Source organism: Ostrea edulis, chromosome 2 (assembly GCF_947568905.1).
Source record: "Ostrea edulis chromosome 2, xbOstEdul1.1, whole genome shotgun sequence".
In the NCBI taxonomy this organism is placed as follows: Eukaryota; Metazoa; Mollusca; class Bivalvia; order Ostreida; family Ostreidae; genus Ostrea; species Ostrea edulis.
Window position 1 is genome coordinate 83067375 of NC_079165.1, and position 21535 is coordinate 83088909.

At 35.6% G+C, this 21535-nt stretch overlaps 1 protein-coding gene across 2 annotated transcripts; it reads right to left on the minus strand.

The window, feature by feature from the left end:
* Nucleotides 1-1754: 1754 nt before the first annotated feature.
* On the minus strand, nt 1755-20959 carry LOC125679603 (protein SET-like). 2 transcript variants are annotated; one of them, XM_048918921.2, is made up of 8 exons: nt 20828-20959; nt 11744-11925; nt 11194-11316; nt 8872-8985; nt 5752-5919; nt 5594-5621; nt 2531-2595; nt 1755-2346 (listed from the first exon to the last, which is right to left on the minus strand). In XM_048918921.2, the coding sequence occupies exons 1-8, from the start codon at nt 20895-20897 to the stop codon at nt 2287-2289; spliced, it is 810 nt and encodes a 269-aa protein (XP_048774878.1). In that variant the 5' UTR covers nt 20898-20959; the 3' UTR covers nt 1755-2286. The 2 variants fall into 2 exon arrangements, with proteins under 2 accessions (XP_048774878.1, XP_048774877.1); XM_048918920.2 differs by having other exon boundaries at nt 20813-20954.
* Between the last annotated feature and the right edge of the window lie 576 nt (nt 20960-21535).

Sequence of the window (21535 nt, forward strand, 5' to 3'; positions counted from 1 at the left end):
TAGATTTAAAATTCCAAAAAAAATTTGGTTTACGGAGGATAACTCGAGTTTTTTTTTATTTGAATCAAATAAAACTTGGATATATTGTTGGATACCAGCAAAGCAAGGCCCCTATTGATTTTGGAGAAAAAGGGTCAAAGGTCACAGTGACCGAAAATAGAATGAAAACTTCAGACAAATATGGTTTCTGGACAGTAACTCAAAAAGTTTTAAAACTGAAATTAGTTCTTCACAATTATAATATGCCACATCATTCCTGACTTTACAATGTATCCCATGCAACTCGGATTATGCACCCCTGGGTACATATATATTGATTTTTTTTTTTTTTTGTATAACCTGGTTTGGTATGGGGACACACCCCCTTGACAACCAGAAGTCGGAACTATTTTTTCTCTCTCTACATCGCATCAGTTTTCAGCCTTCTATGGAATAGAAAGTCAACGTGTACAGCAAGATACTTCGGTTTGATACGTTTTCTCGTTGTCAATATTAGCATCTACTAGTACGCAAATCACGGTTGTAAAACATCTTTCTCTGTATGTATGATCGAATAATAGATTAAAACAAAGATATTATATTCGAATTAATGATTTGCCAAGTAAGCATTACCCTGTTCATTTTGAAATACATTTCTCACTGGGGAAAAAGGGGGTGGGGGGGGGGGGGGGGGGGGGTGATGATTTTTTTCAAAATAGGAATGTGGACTATGTCAAGAAGCTTTCTTCTGAATGTAAACTTTTCTGGCCCTGTGATTTTTCATAAGATTTTTAATGGTTTCCCCAAAAATATATTTGTTTGTAAAACTTTGATCCCCTATTGCGGTCCCATCTTTAATCTGCACTATGTTAGGAAGCTATCATGTAAATTTCCACTTTCTTGGCCCAGGAGTTTTTCCCTGTAATATTTCTATGTAAAACTTTGATTCCCCCCTTGTGGCCCCATCCTGCCCCCCAGGGGCCATGATTTTTATAAACATGAATCTGCAATGTTAGGAAGCTTTCAGGCAAATTTCCACTTTCCTGGCCCAGTAGCTTCTGAGAAGATTTTCCCTATATTTGTATGCAAAACTTTGATCCCCCCTTGTGTCCCCATCCTACCGCCGGGGGCCATGGTTTTAACGAATATAAATCTGCACTATGTCAGGAAACTTTCATGTAAATATCAGCTTTTCTGGCTCAGTGGTTCTCGAGAAGATTTTCCCTATATATTTGTATGCAAGAATTTGATCCCCTATAGTGACCCCGGGCATCCGACCCCCAGGGGCCATGATTTTGGATGTGATCATGCTATGCAAGTCTCACAAAGATGCACCAAAAAGTATGAAAGATCAGACAAGCTAATTGTGGACACCGCCCACCCGCCCGCCCGGACACCCATCGTTCGCCAATTTAAAAGCAAAGATTTGCTACGCAACTCGGTTAAAGAGGAGGAGGGGGAAAGAGTGGGACCATGATGCAGACAGTTGGATGTCCTTACTCCATAACACATTCTTTAATCAAATTCTGGTCTATCTGACTTTGGTATTAATACTTTCTCCATTCTTTAAAGCTATGAAGTACACTATTTCCCATCTCAGTGGTACCAGGTTCACAATTTTCCCCAAGTGAGAGTTACTGATATTAAAACTCAGTGGTTCCCTTCCTCAATTCAGCTTGCTAGTTGCTACCAGTATGAAGTTGCAATATTTTCACTATAAAGCAGCTGCTCTTCCAATGCAGTTATCTTTCTGTACAGCTGAGATCAACCCAGAATAAAAATACATGCAAATTTTATTTTGCAAGTTCTTGACATTTGAACAGAAAAAAGACATGACTTATGACTGCACAAAATGTTTGATCCTGGCATGCCTTGGTCAACACCCCCACACAATGGAGAAATGATCCAGAGAGGAACTGAGACATATACAAGTAAATTTAAATCCAAAGAGAATGGTCCAAATAGTCTTTAACACCATTTAATGTAAATTCCTAATTATCAAAGCACTTGTTCCATTACAATGACCTGTCTGCATAAGTTGAAATCTATTTTCCTTTAAAAATGCCTTGTAAATATTTCAGTAAATTATATTCACAACACTAAAAGAAATCCCTTAATGAACATGAAAAAATTGTATCAAAAAAGAATTTACAAACAATCAGACTGGTAATGTTATGACACACCCAAGACATCTATCTTCTACTTAATGCACAATGAAAAATCATGAGAATATGTAAAGATGACATGTCAACAACTGTCTCATGGTATAAAAGAATGATAACAATGAATTATGGTTCCCATGGCAGCTCATCCCTCCTCTTCTCCATCATCCCCATCCTCCTCCCCATCTTCCTCTCCTTCACCTTCCTGTAAACAAGCAAATGTAAAATAACACTTCTAAAGCCTCCACCCACTTTTGTAAGCTTTATCCATCAAAGAGTCAATACAACTGCCAACAAATTCAGATATTTTGATCTGTAGTGATCTTAAATTTGATCTCTGCATATGTTGTGTATTAAAAACATTTTAGTGACACTCAGCTGTTACTTACCTCTTCTTCACCTTCAAAATCTTCCTCATCCTCTTCATCCATCATGCCTTCCTCATCTAATTCATCTACAATTACAATTCAATATCTTGCAGTGAAGAGAAATCAAATTCCTAATTACAGGGATGTGACTGAATTCCTCAGAAATCAGAGGAAAACTGGTCATAAAGGGAGGAAAACATCTCACTCTACCTGGAAAAATATCATTTTCTGCCACTTTAGATCAAATCCAGAGTGTTTCATTTTTTTTGAAAATTTAGCAAATCAGAGGATTTCCTCTGAAAAGAGGAAAAATCACACCCCTGTAATTAATCCAATAGCAATTAAAATGGATTGAAATTTTACAAAAACTTGCATATTTACATGCATTTAAACGTAAAATGTATACAGTAAAATTTGTACCAGAGTCACCCTGTGCTAGCACTAGCTGATCACGTTTGCATCATTCAGAAACTCTCGTATGATAGTTTAAATACATAATGATGGGGTCAGTCAAGTTTGAGAAGGTGATGGGCGAGGATGAATGATAATCGGAATCAACTATTGAGTAACAAAATGGCTCCGTTCTTGAAAAAAATGTGACCTTGATCAATTGATTGATTGTAGAACGTCCCCCTCGAGAATCTTTCCATCGTATGAAGACCTCACCATAATTGATAATTAGAGAACAGATGGAATGAACATTTTGAGGATTTAATTTGTTTACATGTGGCAAACCTTGGGTATATGGTGTGCAGACAATCCTGCGTTCGAATTCATTTCCTGTTGGACGGGTCTCTATATTTTCTCCTTTACTGTTACATTATCATTGTTACAGTGCTTCCCAAGGTCTTCTGGTACTTACTGGACATTTGGTCCAGTAATGGTCGAGTTATTACTGGACCAAATCACATTTTACCAGACCGAAATTTTATTTACAAATTAATCCCCTATTCTGGCCCCACCTTACCCTTGGGGGCCATGGTTTTGACAAACTTGAATTTACACTACATCAGGAAGCTTTAAAATATTTCATGTCAATTTGAACTTTCTGGCCCAGTGGTTCTTGAGAAGATTTTTAAAGATGTCCCCTATATATTGCCATGTTAACCTTTGATCCCCTATTGTCGCCCTACCCTACCCCTGGGGGCCGTGATTTTAACAAAATGTCAAAAAGCTTTCAGGTAAATTTGAATTTCTGTCCCAGAATGGCATTGGCGACGTACTTTATTAGCCCAAGCATTTCACTTCAGATTCGTCAGTGGAGTAAACTTTTCTAACCCGTGTTCAATACCAGTGTTATCAAATACACATTTTTTTTAAAAACTCGAGCAATACGCGTAACTCAAATCAAACGTGTCCATGTTGTTCAAGTACTTCTTGATCAGTTTAAACACTTTATTTACTTGTTATTTATTACCTAATTCAAATGCTTCAAAGACGTTTGTAATTTCACGGGATATTGCTCAATTGTATTGTCACCCTCTTGGGGGGAATTGAAGATGATTGCAACTTTGATAAATATTTGTGTTAAACGTAAACAGGTTTTCTGATTGCATTGACTAAAAAACAGAGTAAATTTTGGGACAAGCTGCTAAAAATTGAAAATTTATCCGATCATGTATTTCATTGGAAAAAAAATCATCGGACATTTGCTCCGGCCAACAACTGATATTGATCGGACCAAAACAAAAATTACCGGACATTTGCCAATGTCCGACGAACCTTCGGAATCACTGTTGTTATAATTATTTCCCAAAATTGAAGGGGTAGTAATGACATTACACTGTAAAACACACCTACTTTCTATGTTTTATACCAGCTGTGCCCTAAGGTCAAGAGGCTAGGCAATATAGTTAAGAATCCAATAGTAAATGGTATTTTGTTAGAAAATTTTCTAAAGTACTCTGCATAAAGTTGTGACTTTTCTTACAAACACTGTGACCAGGTTCCTGTCTTGAAATCATGTATAATAATTTTACCACGTGTTTTCACTATTTTTCCCCTTTTTTATTTTTGACAAACCTCAGATGGTGATGAGAACTGTATGTGTTTCAATGTATTTTGCAAATAAAAATCTTTGAATCTTTTTTCGAATTTAGTGTGGCTAATGAAAACAGGAGATGTTTGTAAAACACATATGCCCCCATGGTGCAAAATTGAAAAGGGTTATACACACACACATCATTTAATTGAGAGTAGTATCATCAATTCAAAATATTGAGCAGACAATATCTTCCTATGTCAAATTAGCCTTAGTGGCTAGAGATCATTCTATACCAGCACGAACAGTCACCTATGGTAACTACTTGTAAAAGTGACTACTTAACAAATGATCATATAGCTTTTTAGTTTTCTGTTCCAATATTTAGTTGCCACAACAGTGCCAGATTTAAAGAATTTTGGGGTTTATTATCCCTCCACCTTTCAGACTGTCCTAAATACAACCTTTTCAATCATCTTGATTGAAATGCAAACACATTGACCGATTTGTCGAAACAACTTAAAATAAGTTAAAATTATTTGCTGATACAACCATTTAATTGCATCAATATCTTCTCTCCATCATGCCATGCACACCCAATTGCATAAATTTAAGAAATTATGATTGTGTTTTCGTGTATGTTGCAGGATAACCTCCGAGGTCAAGAAATGTTTTGAAATATAAAAGCTGAGGTGTTTAACAAGTTTCCTTGAATTGGATAAAATTATATGTAGGAGATTTCAACAGGAGTAATGAAAATGACCACACAGGTAAAATGAATACTGAACAAAAGTGACCGTTGTGACAAGTCAACTGTGCAACTTCTAAATAATTCACAATGTGAACAAATGCCTCTTTTTTTGTCCCATAAAAGATTGAGAACATTTATCTGGGCCTGTTCATCTGTCCACAACTTAAATTCAGCTCAAGGTCAAAGCTTAATTTCAAGCTAGAGTAAAGTTGCAGATGTCGAGGAACCACCATTGGAATTGGTTACTCCTGGGGGCCATAGCAATTTAGGTCACACCTGGGGGTATAGCAATTCACTTACTCATTCCATTTCAAACAGATTAAATTGTTAATGCTATAAATCTTGTACATACCTCCTCCATCTTCTTCAATCTCTGATGCCTACAAATTAAAATAATAAATTACCTCTACAACAAAAATGCACATTTCATTATGAATTCTTTGTCATAATGTCTGTTACAAGTGTTACTGATCAAAATTGTGTTAAAAAAGAAAAGTTTTCTTCCATTACCAGATAGTACTGTAGTGGATTTGGCCAGATGTCATCTTTAATGACTTCTCCTAATTCATCAGCCCCAGCATCCCCGTGGTCCGTGAACCAACAGAAGAAAGACTCCTGTTCTTCATGATTTCGTTTCCGCCCTCCTTTGCTTGGTGTACTTGATTTTTTTGTGAGGTCCTAAAGACGGAGAACAATAGAAAGCCATACTTTGTATTCGCAAAAACTGAAGCAAATTAACCATATTGTTCAAAAGAGCAATTACATTTTTCCATGTAAAACATCAATTAGTGGGTCCAAAATTTGTTTGTTTGCAAGTTGATTTACGTCCCATTAGAGAATACACTCTCAGAGAGACATCACTAGCTTTCGATGAAGTGACAGATTTTAACATTCTGAGTCATAGCAGTGAGGTTCCCCATTGTGCCAACATCTATGACACAGGGCCTTTGTTTTCAAGGTCGTATCAGGTCTCTATTTAAAGACCTGCAACTTTCACTTCCAACACCAGGTGCTTGGTGAAGGGTCAGTCACTTACCTATGCTAAACATGTTAAATTGGGATCAAGAACCGAAGCAAGCACTCTCATTACTAAGCTACCGTAACCGACCACAGTATGGCTTTACGCCGACCCAAGGTCACCACTAAGCTACCGTAACTGACCACAGTAAGGCTTTGCTCCAACCTAAGGTCACCACTAAGCTACCGTAACTGACCACAGTATGGCATTGCTCCGACCCAAGGAGCCATGGGAGTGAACCAACATTAATCTACACTGTAATATACCGCTGTTTGCGATTCAATTCAACAAATTGTACCCTTGTAATATGCAATTTCCAAGTTGCCCAATAGTTATTTCCCTTTGTTGAACTCTTACGTACGATGAAAAGCAAAATGTCTTCGTATCCACGTGGTGGGTAAAAATGCTTATCGCTGCATTCATATATTGTCTAAAGGATGATTACCAGACATCATGCAAACAAACGAAGTGCAGGGACACACAAATTTAGTAAGTTTATGAGTATTTAATGAAATAGCTCAGACAAAAATCGATAATTACATCTTTCTTGGATTAAGTATCACTCATGTAGAAGAGGAAATAAATAATTTCATATTTGATTTAATGGTTTAATCGAAACAATTTATTCTTGATGTGGTCAGATTAATGTATACTAATGGCTGGTGTAAACAAAATTTATGCTTACATAACTTTATCCTTATTTACATTGCCAGTCTAGACTAGATGTATACATCTTGTACCCACCCAAGCGTTCAACAGAATACTTAATGTACCTTCATCACAATAGCTGATATCTCGGAAATTGTGTAATCCATAGAGGACTTGAAGAAGTTTCCCATTTCATATGTAAAACAGACCTAAGGGACATCATCAGGGCTTGAAATTAACATATGCCTGTCAGTCCGTGACTGGTTAAAAGTCTGGTGGACTGACTGACGTTTGTTTTAGTCACTCCAATGGGACTGGTCAATTTCTTAAAGCATTATTTTGGAAAACATACATATGGAATCTTCAACATGCATTTGGCATTCCTCTGTAGATATTAGATGGACCTAATCAGTAAATTATATAAATCTCACATAAGTGTTACAATATTGTCTGAGGCATATCTGTTAAATTTCATAATTTCATTTTAGTAACGTTAACAAAATGTATAATTATTACTGGAAAACTCTTGTGAACTGGTAAATTTTTCTGCGGACTGGTTGAAACTATACCCTATCAGTCCGTCTGGACTGGTGACATAAACAGTTAGTTTTAAGTCCTGATCATGTCAACAACTTGCATGCAAACTACAAGAATGTTTGCCCCAGGGTTCATGGTTTGAACTGCCTCCATTAGATAAATAATCTTACATACAGCTTTTGGCTTTTCTGATTCAGTGATTCTTAAGAGGATTTACTTTCAAACATACCATCCTTTCCTTACTAATATCATCACTGCCCTTCATTTGAAAAAGCCCTTTCCCAAGGATGCTTTTTAACAAGTTTAGTAAGAAGTTGAAGATGTGATAAGAATAGTTTACAGACAAAAATCAGAAGAAACTTACTCAAGATTTCAGCTCTAGTACACTAAAATTATCACAAGAATACAGGTGCACATTACATATTTTTCCATATCGTCTAAAATTAGGAATACTTAAAACTAATTCAGGATACTTAAAACTAGTTCAGAATTAGCTCACAAGTTAGTTATTCAACATAAATTTTTTATTTTTATTTTCTATAAATTTATACTTTGTTTTAGGGCTGTGCGGTGCACCGAAAATTTCAGTGCACCGCGATTCATACCATTCGATTAGATGCACCAATTACAAATTCCGGATTTCGGTTCGGTTTAAGTTTTACTTACACCAAAACAACAAATATGGTGTCCGAGTGATGTTGAAAACGTGGTTTTTTATGCAACGGAGATTTAAATCACTACTGTGTTAAGAGTTAGCATTTTCACTACTCAGATACCAACAGAATATGGTCCGTAAGATTATTGCAGTTTTATCTTTACATGACATATAGCATTTCTGTCAGTGGTGGAGTGAAATCAACATCGTAGGTAATGACACAGATTTGACAGTTAACATGAGAGAAGTAAATCAATAGAGGAGAGATTTTCAAAGACTCTCAATTGATAGAATTGTTGAATTTTTGCATATCAATGAAAACAATATCATATACATTTTAGATTCACTATAGATTTGTTTAATAATCCAAAACTTATGCAGCACATTAATATAACAAATTTTGATAGACTGTCAGTGTTTTCTTTTTTCTATCAAAGTTATAAAATGCCATTATGAATAGATATGATGTTTACAAATGACAACATATAGTTATATAACTTGAATTAAATCAAATCAAATATGCTACTCATTAAAATTGTTAATTTTGTGGTGTCATTAGATAAATTGGACCTAACATGAACCGAATCGAAAATAACCGAACCGTGCTGTTCTGAATCGAAACCGAACCGAATCGAGCTAACCCTAAATCATCCCAGCCCTACTTTATTTTATGCTAATATAATTTCAAAGGTACAAGAAGTCTCCTTGTGAGTGAAAAATTCTCGAGAGGGACGTTAAACCATATACAATCTATCAATCCAGAGAACAATACCTTTCCATTCTTCCATTTAATGGGTGTTGACTTTGATGACGGCTCCCCCGTTTCATTCAGGTGAAATTCTTTTGATATAACATCATTTTCAAAGTATTGGTTATTATCAAAATACTGAAAAATAAAAGAAGAAACATACTGCAAGTAACACCATATATGGAACAAAACAACGATTCTACAATATATTCAAAACAGAACAAAATTATGCTGCCCTGATCTGAGTAAACTGATTACTACACGTTGTGTGGCTGGCAAGTACTCTAGCATACTTTTGACATTACCAGTTAAGATGTTCAAACTCTTGGACAATCAAGACCTTTCATAGGGTACATTAAAAATTTATATTTTCACAACTGAATTTGAAAGTTGACCAAATGACTTTGTATCCGGCCCCGGGGCCATAAAATTTAGGGAGCTTAGGCCAATTCAACTTAATTAGTAGATTATCATCCTGTGTCACCAAAAAGTATGGGGCAGGTGGGAGGATTTTATTTTTCAACTTTTATTTTCTGAGAAAAATATTCATGACAAACGAGTTTTGTCAACAGAATTGCTTCATTTAGTGCCAATTAATTCATCAATCTATGCTTATTTCACAGACAAATTCTAGGTTAAGCTTATTTTCAAACACAGAAATATACCAAACATCTTCAAGATTTACGCCCGTAAGAACACAAAAAAAATTAAGAAAACCATACATCTATTTTCTTCAAGTGGTTTTTCACGCTGCTATACCGGAAATGTAAACAATAAGTGTAAATACCGGAGTCGGACATGAAAATTTTCCGGAAATTACAAGTTTCGCAAAATAAAAATTTTTGGGGCGGGCCGAAGTTTGAGGGGCTAGTGGGGATGATAATCTATCAATTAAGTTGAATTGGCCTCATTATTATTATTTTACTTCTTCATCTCAGTCTCATTTTTTCAATTTTTGCTTCTTTTACAAAAGTTAGACTTAGATCAAAAGTGAGCACATCTTAATTTCACAACCCCAGTACCAAATCTATAATCTGGCATTTCATTGATTTAACAACTGCCATGTTTAAATTTCATCAATAAAACTTGAAAGAACAAACTAATTTGTTTAGTGTCAGTCAGCAATAGAGCTCGAAAATAACAATAAAGATTTTGGGGTAGGTGCCCCTCTCCCCCAAAAACAACCAAAAGAGAGGTGACTCATTGTGACAACAAAAAAATTAACTGTATATGCATTATTTTTCTAAAAATGTGATTGCATTATGTCTCTGCAGCAAAAAAATAAGTTTATTTGATTTCACAAACAATTTTTTTTTTTTAAAGGTCTTGATTTTAAGGGCCTGGGCCTTTCCAATTGGGGGAAAATAGTGACATTTGCTTGAAATTGGGAAAAATGTTTCAAACAAAGAAATAGGGAGAAACTAATCCAGAGTATAATTGGGCTCCTTCTAACTTTCAATTTGGTCAAGGCTTACCTCATTGAAATAAGCAGAGGCCAAAAAATCAGAAATTAGGTTTACTTAACAATTTTGAAGCAAAAATTGTAACCCGAAGGCCTGTGAAGACTTATGATTTGGTTACTCTGCTTGATTTGTTTTCATTGTTCAGGAATTTATTAACATTAACTTGAAAATTTTGTAAATAATAAAAACTATTTGTGGGATCTGAGAGACAAAATCAGAATACATAACAGAACTTGTGCTACTTTGAAGTCAAATGCAAGTATCACACATAAAACTTTCGAAAATCTTTCCAAGGAAACTTTATATTATCGTATATTAACAAGATTGCTACACATAGCCATCGCCCATGTCCCCCACCGCCACAAAAAAAATTTGATGCACAAAAGTCCCATAACTCCTGTAAAATTTGTGTTCCTCTAGTGTAGCATGTACAAATTCAACAAAGTCCTATAACTCCTGTAAAATTTGTCGAATCAAAATGGTGGCACAATATGATCAACTACACATGGTGAATAACAATCCCACAAAATATGAACAAAATCCAATAAATGGTTTCTGAGGAGTTGCATCCACAAAGTGTTCCTATGTGTAGCATGTACAAATTCAACAAAGACCCATAACTCCTGTAAAAATTGTCGAATCAAAATGGCGATGTAATATGATCAACTACATATGGTGACTAACTATCCTACAAAATATGAAAATCCGTTGAGCGGTTTCTGAGGAGTTGCGTTCACAAAGTGAAATGGGACTGACGGATGCACAGACACCGGTATTTCTATATGGCCCCTTCCGCGTTGCGGTGGGGGACAAAAAGTGCTGATGGTCGGACAGTGATTACTACTAGGCAACCACCACATGGCAGGGCCCCATTTATACTTACAAAGTTGATTTTGTATCCAGATTTTATATCTTCAAACTCCTGAACTTCAACTTTTGAGAGAAATTGTAAAGCTTCCTCATCTTCTTCATTTAATAATGCAGATATCTGCGGATGATTTACAAACTATTGTACAAGTTAAAGACAATAATTGAATAATTATTAAAAAAAAATTGAACTTCAAATGCATCAAGTTTTTTACTGATGGGAATGGTGCCAATACCCATTCAATTGGGAATAATTAGTGAAGATTTGTTTTAAAATAGCAAAATATTGAGCCATCAATTGACAATATGTTAAATTAGAGATGCATCACCCAAATCACACACTGTAAATAGACAGTATTTATAATAGGCGGATCTGAGTCTAATGTAATGATTATCACTGATAATTAATTAGCAGTTGCTGCAAGCACAGAGATCAGAATAATCATTTTAAAAAATCATCAACATTGGTGAATTACTTTGATACAATCATTAACATAGTAGATCTAAATGAAGAGAAGAAAACTAAGCCCCATCAGAGTGATTCTTTTTTTAATTATAAAGGATACAGCCGTCACCCAGAAATTGGGTATTTTTGCTATTAGATCTGATCTTTTGGAGTAGTATGGTTGTCGTAGCTTGTTGTACTTTTGTTCAACTTTGAGAATTTCTTCGCTGGCCTGTTCATTCAGTCTGTCGATTTCATTCTGAACTTCATCTATCTGCTCTATGGCCTCTTGCTGTTCTTTATCTGTAAAACATTTCAAATAATAAAATTCAAAATTCAATAATTACAGTTCACAACATCTAATCACATGCTATATCAAGATAGTGGATTAAAGGTAGAGGACTGCTTTAAAAAGTACAGTGATCAGACTTCTTTTCTAGATACATACTATTCATCATTCATTTAGTCTACCTAAAATTCACAGTACACCAATTATAAACCACACTTAATGAATAATACATGTACAAAACATTGATCTTATGATAAAACCAAGCATAGTCTCTATCTTTGGCTTTTTATCTAGCAAAAAAATGACATTTACCACCCTATGCCTCTACTTTTATTTCTAGTACTTGGTGAATGATATTTCTGGGAGGTGCAAAAAAAAAAAAAAAATGTATATAGGTCAGTGGCCCTTTTATGAAGATAAAGCGTGTTAATCACAAATGTATCCAATTATAGCTTTAAAAAATATCTGGAAATTCCCATTTTCTGTCTATAAATTGATGGCATGATTCAATAATTGAAATTATATTGATAAAACAAGAAGCAATTCAAATATAAAGAAAGTGAGCAAGCTGACATACCCATGCTCCAACATTGCTTGACAATGTCTCACATAATGAATGGTAGGTAATGCTATGCATTACTGCAAGAACAGGACAGACAGGCTTGAAATTCTAAGTTCAAAGGGGGCATAACTCCCAGAAAATTATGAATCAGAATTTCCTAGGAATATACACACCTACACAACGTGTCCTTAATAGCTACAAAGTTTTAGCAAATTCAGTTGAGCAATCTCAGTGGAGTTGCACTGACTAAAAAAAAAGAAAGAAAAAAAAAAAAGATGACCAACAGGTCAAAAACATTATACCCACCAAAACTCGTTGTGCAGGGGTATAATTCTGATTGAAATTGATATACCTCAGATGTTGGATATTCTCCGATCCAGGGTTTGACATTTACTTTTTTGAGCACTAGACCAGTCAGGCTACTTCAAATGATTTTTACTAGACCTGACCTTACATCCACTAGCCCTGATCAACTTTCCAGAAATAAACCCCACTGATAGTTTATCTATATTTAAATACTTATTCAAATTACAAACGTTAAGTTTGAACTAAAACGTATTTGTCTAAAAAAAAAAATCTTCAGTCTTGTCATTCAATTTGATGCTTTTATTTTCAAACACATTTTCTGTTTCTTTAAATTCTACCCGACACGGAAATTTTTAGTCTATTTAGAATAAAATGACCAACTGTAGTTGTTTTTCTTTAAATTTCTATTTCATAAGCCCTGCTTTGTTTCTTTCCACCCCCACCCCTTTTTTTCTCCCTTGGGACATCTTTCCTTGAGGACGAGAAGTCGTATTTGAATATACAGACATTCCCACACATATGTCAACACCGAAAAATGGCTACATTATTAGTTACATTAAGGTAGCTCACGGTACTAAAGCTTATACTCTTTAAGACACTACGTTACAAGATGGCAGTTTAAATGTTTTGTGAAATTATTTGTATCGATGGATTTGCTTGTCTATCATCGCAGCTCAGTGGTTAAAGCAGTGGGCTGGTGAACCACAGATCTCGAGTTTAAATCCACCAGAGTTCATTAAGAAATAAGATATCATTTTTGAATGTTGTTGGGATATGACATGAAGTTGGTCACGTGATCAAATCCTATAACGCCCGAAGCGTTATAGTAGATTTGATCACGTACCAACTTCATGTCATATCCCAATTCAAAAATGATATTTTATTTCTTATATTTATATTTTCTATTTCGATTTGTGTTCTTACCGAGCTTCCATGATTATATAGCAGATGACCAAAATAACGATCGTAGAACACAAAATATAGTTCGTAAGAGTTTTATCGATTAAAAAATTAGGAACAATATCAAAGAGAATATAAGATATAGATATTTAATTGAAAATGTTAAAAAAAGACGAAACGTGTAAAAATAAAGGTAATATAGAGCGTAAAGTTAACTGAAATGACAAGAAGAGCAAAGTAAACTAACATCCGTGGTGTGATTTGGTCGCGATCAGATATGGAGAAGCTGGCGTCGGTCTAGCTTACTAAGTTGAAAACGCAATAGTTGATCACAGATTTCGACAGAAATTCAAAGGATCTGAGAGAATTGATGGTGGATATGATGGGTCAAGTTAACGTTAAGCTCTTAGTCAGGTTTTTGGAAAGAAACAATGGTATGTTCATCGTTAGGACTCGCGGTTGTAGCCATGCAGGAGACGATTCAAGACAGTAGGACAGATTTAGACCAAGTGCAGATAGGTTGTGTATTTTATTTACCTTCAGTGTGTGTAAAATAAAAATGAACTGACGGAGTTTTTGTTCACTTGGAGAGATTTCTGTTGTAGGATTTTAATGAAGACTCACACCGGTACCCTGACATGAACATGTAAATTTTTCGAGCCTCGAAACCAGCCTCGCCTATATTCATGCTGAGTCATAGCCGTGATGGAAGTTGCCAGGAAACAACAGGTTAACTTATCATCATGAAGTAAATATATGTAGGCTTATAACTCTGCCTACATGTTTTCGCTTCCAAAATCATAGAACTTTATTTTATAGATTCGCCATGCAGAAGTTGCAGACGGTATTTAAAACTGTATAAAATGAAACAACAGAACGATATATGTTTAATGTTTCTCTTTTATAAATTGATGAAATTCTTGTTTTTTACAAAATAAACTGTATAAATATCCTGCTGCGTTTATTTCTGTTATGTCATTGCAGTGGCGGATCCAGGGTTTACGAAAGGGTGTGTGTTAAAATCAAGTATTAGCCAAAATGCTTAGCCATTTTGGGTACTAATCTGGAATTTTACTCGCACTATTTCTATTATTTAAATTTGTGGCAAGAGGGAGGGGGGGGGGGGGGGGGGGGGGGGGCAGTGATTCATTTTGAAAATGGTTATCATGAGTCCAGCGGACTCCCCTTGATTACAATGAGTCCCATGCTAAAATCTATGAGTCCAAATTTCAAACAAACAGCCTGACAATCACAGGTATAAACAATCCAAGTTAAGGAAGAAGCTTAGTGTTGTCACCCCCTTCTAGAGAATAAATATTTCGCTTTTTATTACAAGCCACCATTTGCAGAAAATTCTTGTTTGTAGCTAGTTCATATTGCAAAATAATTTTCAGGTGCTTAAAGTTGAATGATGGAAGTTTTTATTCCTAGCTACTTTGTTCATGCCATTAAGTTTGATTTCATTGGTTAATGCAATGCGAGTTGACCAATGAAATATCAATATTTTGAATTCGGAATATCTCGGGTGTGTAGTACGTTCTGGAGCTTAGATTCCATACTAACAAGAGGTACTGTGAGCAATGCTCAATAAGAATACCCCCCGCTTACCCCAATCTCCCAAAGGGTGTTGGTAATAGGTATAAACTACCTCTTTTCTGAGTGTAAAAAACAAATGGCATGACAAACCGAACCATATTGCTACTTCGATGTCCAGTGCGCGTGACCTTTGACCTCAAAATCAATAGGGAACATCTTCATCCCATGGGTAGTCCATATGTATGATATGGTGACTGTAGGTGGAAAGGATAACGCTTTAGAGCCCGGAAACCATATTGCTACTTCGATGTCCAGTGCGCTTGACCTTTGACCTTTTGACCCCAAAATCAATAGAGAACATCTTCATCCCATGGGTAGTCCATATGTATGATATGGTGACTGTAGGTGGAAAGGATAACGCTTTAGAGCCCGGAAACCATATTGCTACTTCGATGTCCAGTGCGCTTGACCTTTGGACCCCAAAATCGATAGGGAACATCTTCATTCCATGGGTAGTCCATATGTATGATATGGTGACGGTAGGTGGAAAGGATAATGCTTTAGAGTCCGGAAACCATTGCGTCTACAGACGGACGGACAACCCGATTTCAGTATACCCCCCCCCTACAACTTGTTGCGGGGTATAATTACCGGGGGGGGGGGGGGGGGGGGGGGGGGGGGGGGGGGGGGGATGAAAACATTTTCATATAATTTCGAATGTTCATGCGTCCGCCGGGATGCACAGTTAATTGTTATTGAAATCATGCGTCCTGAGCAAATTCAATGCGTAATTTGCGCAGGACGCACGCCAAAATGAATCACTGGGGGGGGGGGGTTCTAAATCCCCCACTGCATTGTATAAGCAAGAAGCCAGGTGAAAATACAGGAACTGATTTTTGAAGCGGTGATTGTATTCATACGCAAGAACAAACTGATCACATGACCAAATTCATGTCACACGAAATTGAACATCAATTTCATTAGTACTGTCATATAAGGAAGTGCATTGGTAAATGTAAATATTATGTGTTGAAAGGGTTCAATTGGGAAAAATAGCGTCAAAATATAAAAAAATTGGGAATTTTCTACCAATGTATCGGCAAATGATTTCAACTAAAATTTTTTAAATAAAGAACAAGAGGCATCACGAATCGTCTTAGACTAAAAATATGTTTGTTTCCCCTTGATTTACCAAAAAATCACGTGGTTTTTTTTTCTTCATATTTGTTTTTTATTTTGAATTGTACATGTATATATATGTTCATTTCAGTAAAATTTTAGGCACCTGGCAAGAACTGAATGGCCACATCTTTTACATATATATATATATCATATATTGTTTGAGAATTTCTTGATATCGCAAAATTTTATACATGTTTAAAGGGGTCAAAATAATTCTAGTCATTCATTCTAGTCAATGCTTATGCACACTTGATACCTTTCATTCTGATATGTTATTAAGTACATTACTTTCATTCTGATATGTTATTAAGTACATTACTTTCATTCTGATATGTAATTATTAATAAGTACATCTGTTTCTAAGTCAAGAATAAATGTTTTTGTTTTCAATGTCTTCTTTGAAAAAATGTAATGTTTCTATGTAGGTAAAGTAAACCAACATATTGCATCCACTGAGTGCATTCACACTAACATGTCCAAGAATATGAATTATAAATGCCAGCAGACATGTCAATCCAGTGACCAACATAAAAACAAGCTCGACCAATATATGGCCTACTTTTCTTCTGATGTACAGTATTGCAAATGACTATCGGTGCTTTATCATAGGTGTTTCCTAAGAAAATCTTCAAAACAAAAAAAACACCTGCCTCCCTAGTCTGTTTCAAAAGTCAGACCTTGGGGAAGGGAAACAAACATGCTTTTAAATATGGCCTTAGATTTGTTCTAGAATCGACGTAGCTCTCCAACACGTGCACTGCCATGATCTGTACTTTCGATTTAATACCGGAAGTGAACACTTTAGTTAGTTTATTTTTCAGTAAGTGAATTGGGAATTTTTAGTCTCAAAAAAAAAAAATGTTTTTTAGCAATGGAAATGGTACCGTTTATCGGTACCAGTTATATATGGGGGGAAAATAATGACACAGTTAATAAAGATTATTAGTTATTTCCCTTGCCATGTTGACTTAGGTTTCAACTGCTCAGCAACATAGCCGAAAACTTCCGGCTGACAAAACAAAATTTCCAACTGTTAAAACTGAACGTGGACACTAAGTGTATAAGTAAGCAACGGAGTTTCTCATGTCACTTGTGTGCGACATCATAGTTGTTTCAAGCCATCCTTTAAAAAAATGTTGGTTTGCTCGTTACCGACCAATTTGTTGAAAATACGACTTGATTTTTTCCCCAGGGGTGTTGAAATTTTTATTTGGTTACAGATTTTTTGCCTGAAATCCACTCGTAATGAGATTGACAATTACTATCATAATTGCGCCCCTGTCATCGCAGGGTAATACAAATATGACGTCTTCTTTAGAAGCCGTGTTTTCCGTTAATGTAATTAAAGAGTGGAAAACAGAAAAAAATACTGTCAATTTCAGCAATTTTTTAGCTGTTAAGATTTGATTCAATGGCAAAAAGAGGCACACACAAAAAATAAATAAATAAATTATGACATCCCAGAGCTCGCGCTGCCCATCGCAGCTGTCGCATTTTGTAATTTTTCAGAAAAAAAAAGGTGACACGGACATTTCGTATTTTAGAATTCGCAGCGCCATTTTGAATTTCAGCTGTTGGCATCCAAACAGCCTCAGGGCTGTTTTACCTGTGCAGAATGTGGATACCCTGTCGAATGGGAACAATAAGACTTAGGGGCGTCTTCTTTAGCAGTTTACACAAGACAAAGGGTTGATCCTCTATGTGGAGGTAGGTGTGAATGAAATGAACTTTGCATGTGCGAGTTGCCTACAGTACATATCGTAATATACTGGGGAGATACCCTACCTGTTTTGTACTGGATGGAATAAAAAGCGTGTGATTGTGCACACAAGCAATAGTCAATGGAAGATACTTCTGTGTCAATAAATATATAAAATTTAATTTGTCGGTTCATCACAGTACAAAAGCGATTTCATCTAGAGAATTAAACTAGAATGTTCAGCTACGAATGTTGGGAAATTGTATTATTCTTTAGGTCTTTGGTTTGATCTATTTAGAAAATGGCCACGAGAAAATGCAAAATTGCATGTTCTTCTGAAATTGCTATGCTGTCATCTTTTGACTTCACATCATCTTAAGCCATTTAAAATTTGTTTCAGACTTCAAGTCCCTTCTCCTCTACATGATGAGATTCACTAAAGGACCACCTTGACATTCTGGATTTCAAGATGAAAACAGAATTCTTTGAAAAATGTGATGTGAAACACATACACGTGTTATGTTTTACGGTAATTTTGTCATGAGTGACTTTTTCTAGACTGCAAATCTAATGAGTATTATATGTCAATTACACTACTAAAATGATTAATAAACATTTAGAAACTCATTTCTTGTCCTTATTTAATATAGCCAGTTTAAAGGCTATAAAATGCTCCTAATTTTTTCTAATAAAACCATGATTGTGCTGCAATGTCATCAGACTGACTAAAAAGCAATCTGCTGAAATACAATCAATTTTCACAATAGCATAATAATAGTGATTTGTGATATAAGCTAAACAAAGCTATGTTGTATACATCGTGTAAGAATAATCAGAGATATATGTTGTATATGCCTCTTGAATAATTTACATGAAATATAGATCTACAGTAAACATGTACGAGTCGATGCACGCACGCCAGGTTGCGACACAAATTTTGGTCCAGTGTGAGCCCTGCATCCCCATCTTCTGTGAAATTCATGTCAATCAGACCCCCCCAAAAAAATTGGCTATCTGGGTAGGTAAACAACAAACCAACAACTTTTTTAAAGATGGCCTCAGATTACAGTGCATCCTACATTAATTGCTTAATAATCAATCAAGTTTTATTTCTCATACATTTATGCCATTTGAAAAATGCAATTGGCAAGATATATTTGTTACATGGTTTGTAGATGAATTAATATGGTTTATATGTGGTCAGTAAATTCCATATGGGACTCTACCTTTGTTCTCACCCCAAATGGAATTTTTGGTGCAGTACAGAACTATAGCTACCCATACAATGCTTGTAATGAACTTGCAGATGTTTTTCCCCCAAAATGATGCCTAAAAATTCCCAAATGATGGATGGTTTGATGAGAATATACCATAAGGGGGCCATCCAACCTCAGTGCCACTCGGTTGCAAAGCATTTGTGACAGTTTTTCTCTGCTAAAGACTGGAAATTAAAGCTTGTTTAAACCAGACACATTGATAAAAAAAAAAATATCAAATCATTAACTTTTTGCTTGTTTTTCTTATTTATTTGTATAAATACAAATTTCCCAATTTTAATAAAATATTGCTATTTTTCTCAAACTTGAACTGGATTCAATGGGGGGGGGGGGGGGGGGGGGGATTCCAGTTTAAATATGTAAAATCTGTTATCATCTATTCTGCAGAGGCCCTGTTGAATCTGAGCTTGGAAAATTCATGAAAGTATCAGCTTTACCCAAGATTGTGCTCCATTTTGTTTGAAATTGGCCCAGTTCTTGAAATTATCAAAAAATTTAAATGTCCATGGACGATGACAATCCTTATCAGAACATATATTCCAAATTTAAACTGTAAATACTTGGATATTGAAAACATGTTTTGCATTTCATAACAACCAGGAATGGTAAGACAAGCACAATTGATTTAATTCATCATGAAAACCAGGATTCTTACATAAGAAGGGCACTGTGATGGGCTGCTGTGTGACCTCTATGGAATGATCATACATTGTCATCAACATGAAGGAAAATTAACTGCAATATCTATCATAACAATTCTTAAAATAAATCTACCAAATTTAAGCAGTAACTTTAGTTCCTCTGATAATAGAATCCGCATTTAGTGATTATTACAACCCTTAGAAAAGCAGGGAAAGTTTACATGATCATCATCTACCCTTCCTAAAGTTAATTGCAGAAACATTTGAGACTCACTTCCAACAATTTTCAAGCAAAATAAAGCAAATTTTAGTCACAAGTAGGCCTATATAAGTGTCACACTATGCTAAAGACACATTCTTTCACAACACACATCTAAAATGTCGGACACAATCAAGGATACTTTAACAGTTCTAAAAATCCCTTTAACTTGGTTACAGCATCACATTCAATAAGAATGATATAAACCGGAAGTGGATTTAGATGACGTCACACAACATGAAATTTTGGAGCCAAAGAGATATCATAAATGCATCAAAAATCGCGTACATATATTATCACTACCTGGCTTTAAAGACAATCGTAATAACGATGCACAAGTCACACTAAATAGTAAATTTGCGGTTTGTATTGGTGTACCCAGTAGCATGAGAATCTGACTGATCTTGCCTCAACAAAAGAGAAATCGCACATGGTTTACCATCGATATGATGTAGCATGGCACGACAATGGATTTTACCCAGTAATGAAGCAAATCGCTTTCAATGGAAGTTCAATATAACAGAGAATGACTCTCATACTCATTGTTCTCTCACCAGCTTGTTCGTCTGCGTTATCATGATTGTTTTTCCCCTCTGGCTTGCCCACTTTGGCCGGAGTCGCCATGTTTTCAGGAGTTCAATGCAAAAGGACAAATTACGCATGCGCACCGGGAACATGCGCGCCAACTGGATTTCGATCCCGACCAAATTAGCAGGCGTTAAGAAATCAGTTTACATTATCATATGAACCGTTACTAACAAAAAAGGCCCTTATCTTATCCAACAATGTTTTTCAAAAAATGTCAAAATCAAAAACCGTAACGTCATTTTTTGCATACTTATAAATAAAAAGGTCATGATTACTAATCACAAGTTAGTTGTCATATTTGATTGACTGTAATATTTCAACGACAATCAAGATTGCTCTAATATTTTGAGGGATATTCTCTAAAGTTCACACTTTAGCACTAATATACTTAAGGGTCCTTTTTGTTAGGAACGGCTCATATTATATGACAGATCTTTGCAGCCACAAAGTGACAATGATTATTAATATCTTTTTTCATCTAAATATGTTTTTCTTTTAAATTTGGTTTCTAGCAGATATGTTTTACACAAAGAAAAAAGGCAAGAATTTCCAGGTTTCCCGCGGTGGTCTCAGTAGAGGTAGAGTGATAGCCACGCGTGCGGAAGGTTGGGGTTCGAATCCCGACCGTGACAGACCTAAGTCGTTAAAACAGGTAGTGACAGTTTCATCGCCAA

Coding starts and splice junctions, on each gene's coding strand:
- LOC125679603 (XM_048918920.2), bottom strand. CDS start 20,897: ATGGCGACTCCGGCCAAAGTGGGCAAGCCAGAGGGGAAAAACAATCAT. Junction 5,622..5,751: donor ATCCACTACAGTACTATCTG/GTAATGGAAGAA, acceptor TTTAATTTGTAG/GCATCAGAGATTGAAGAAGA. Junction 2,596..5,593: donor GATTGAAGAAGATGGAGGAG/GTATGTACAAGA, acceptor TTGTAATTGTAG/ATGAATTAGATGAGGAAGGC.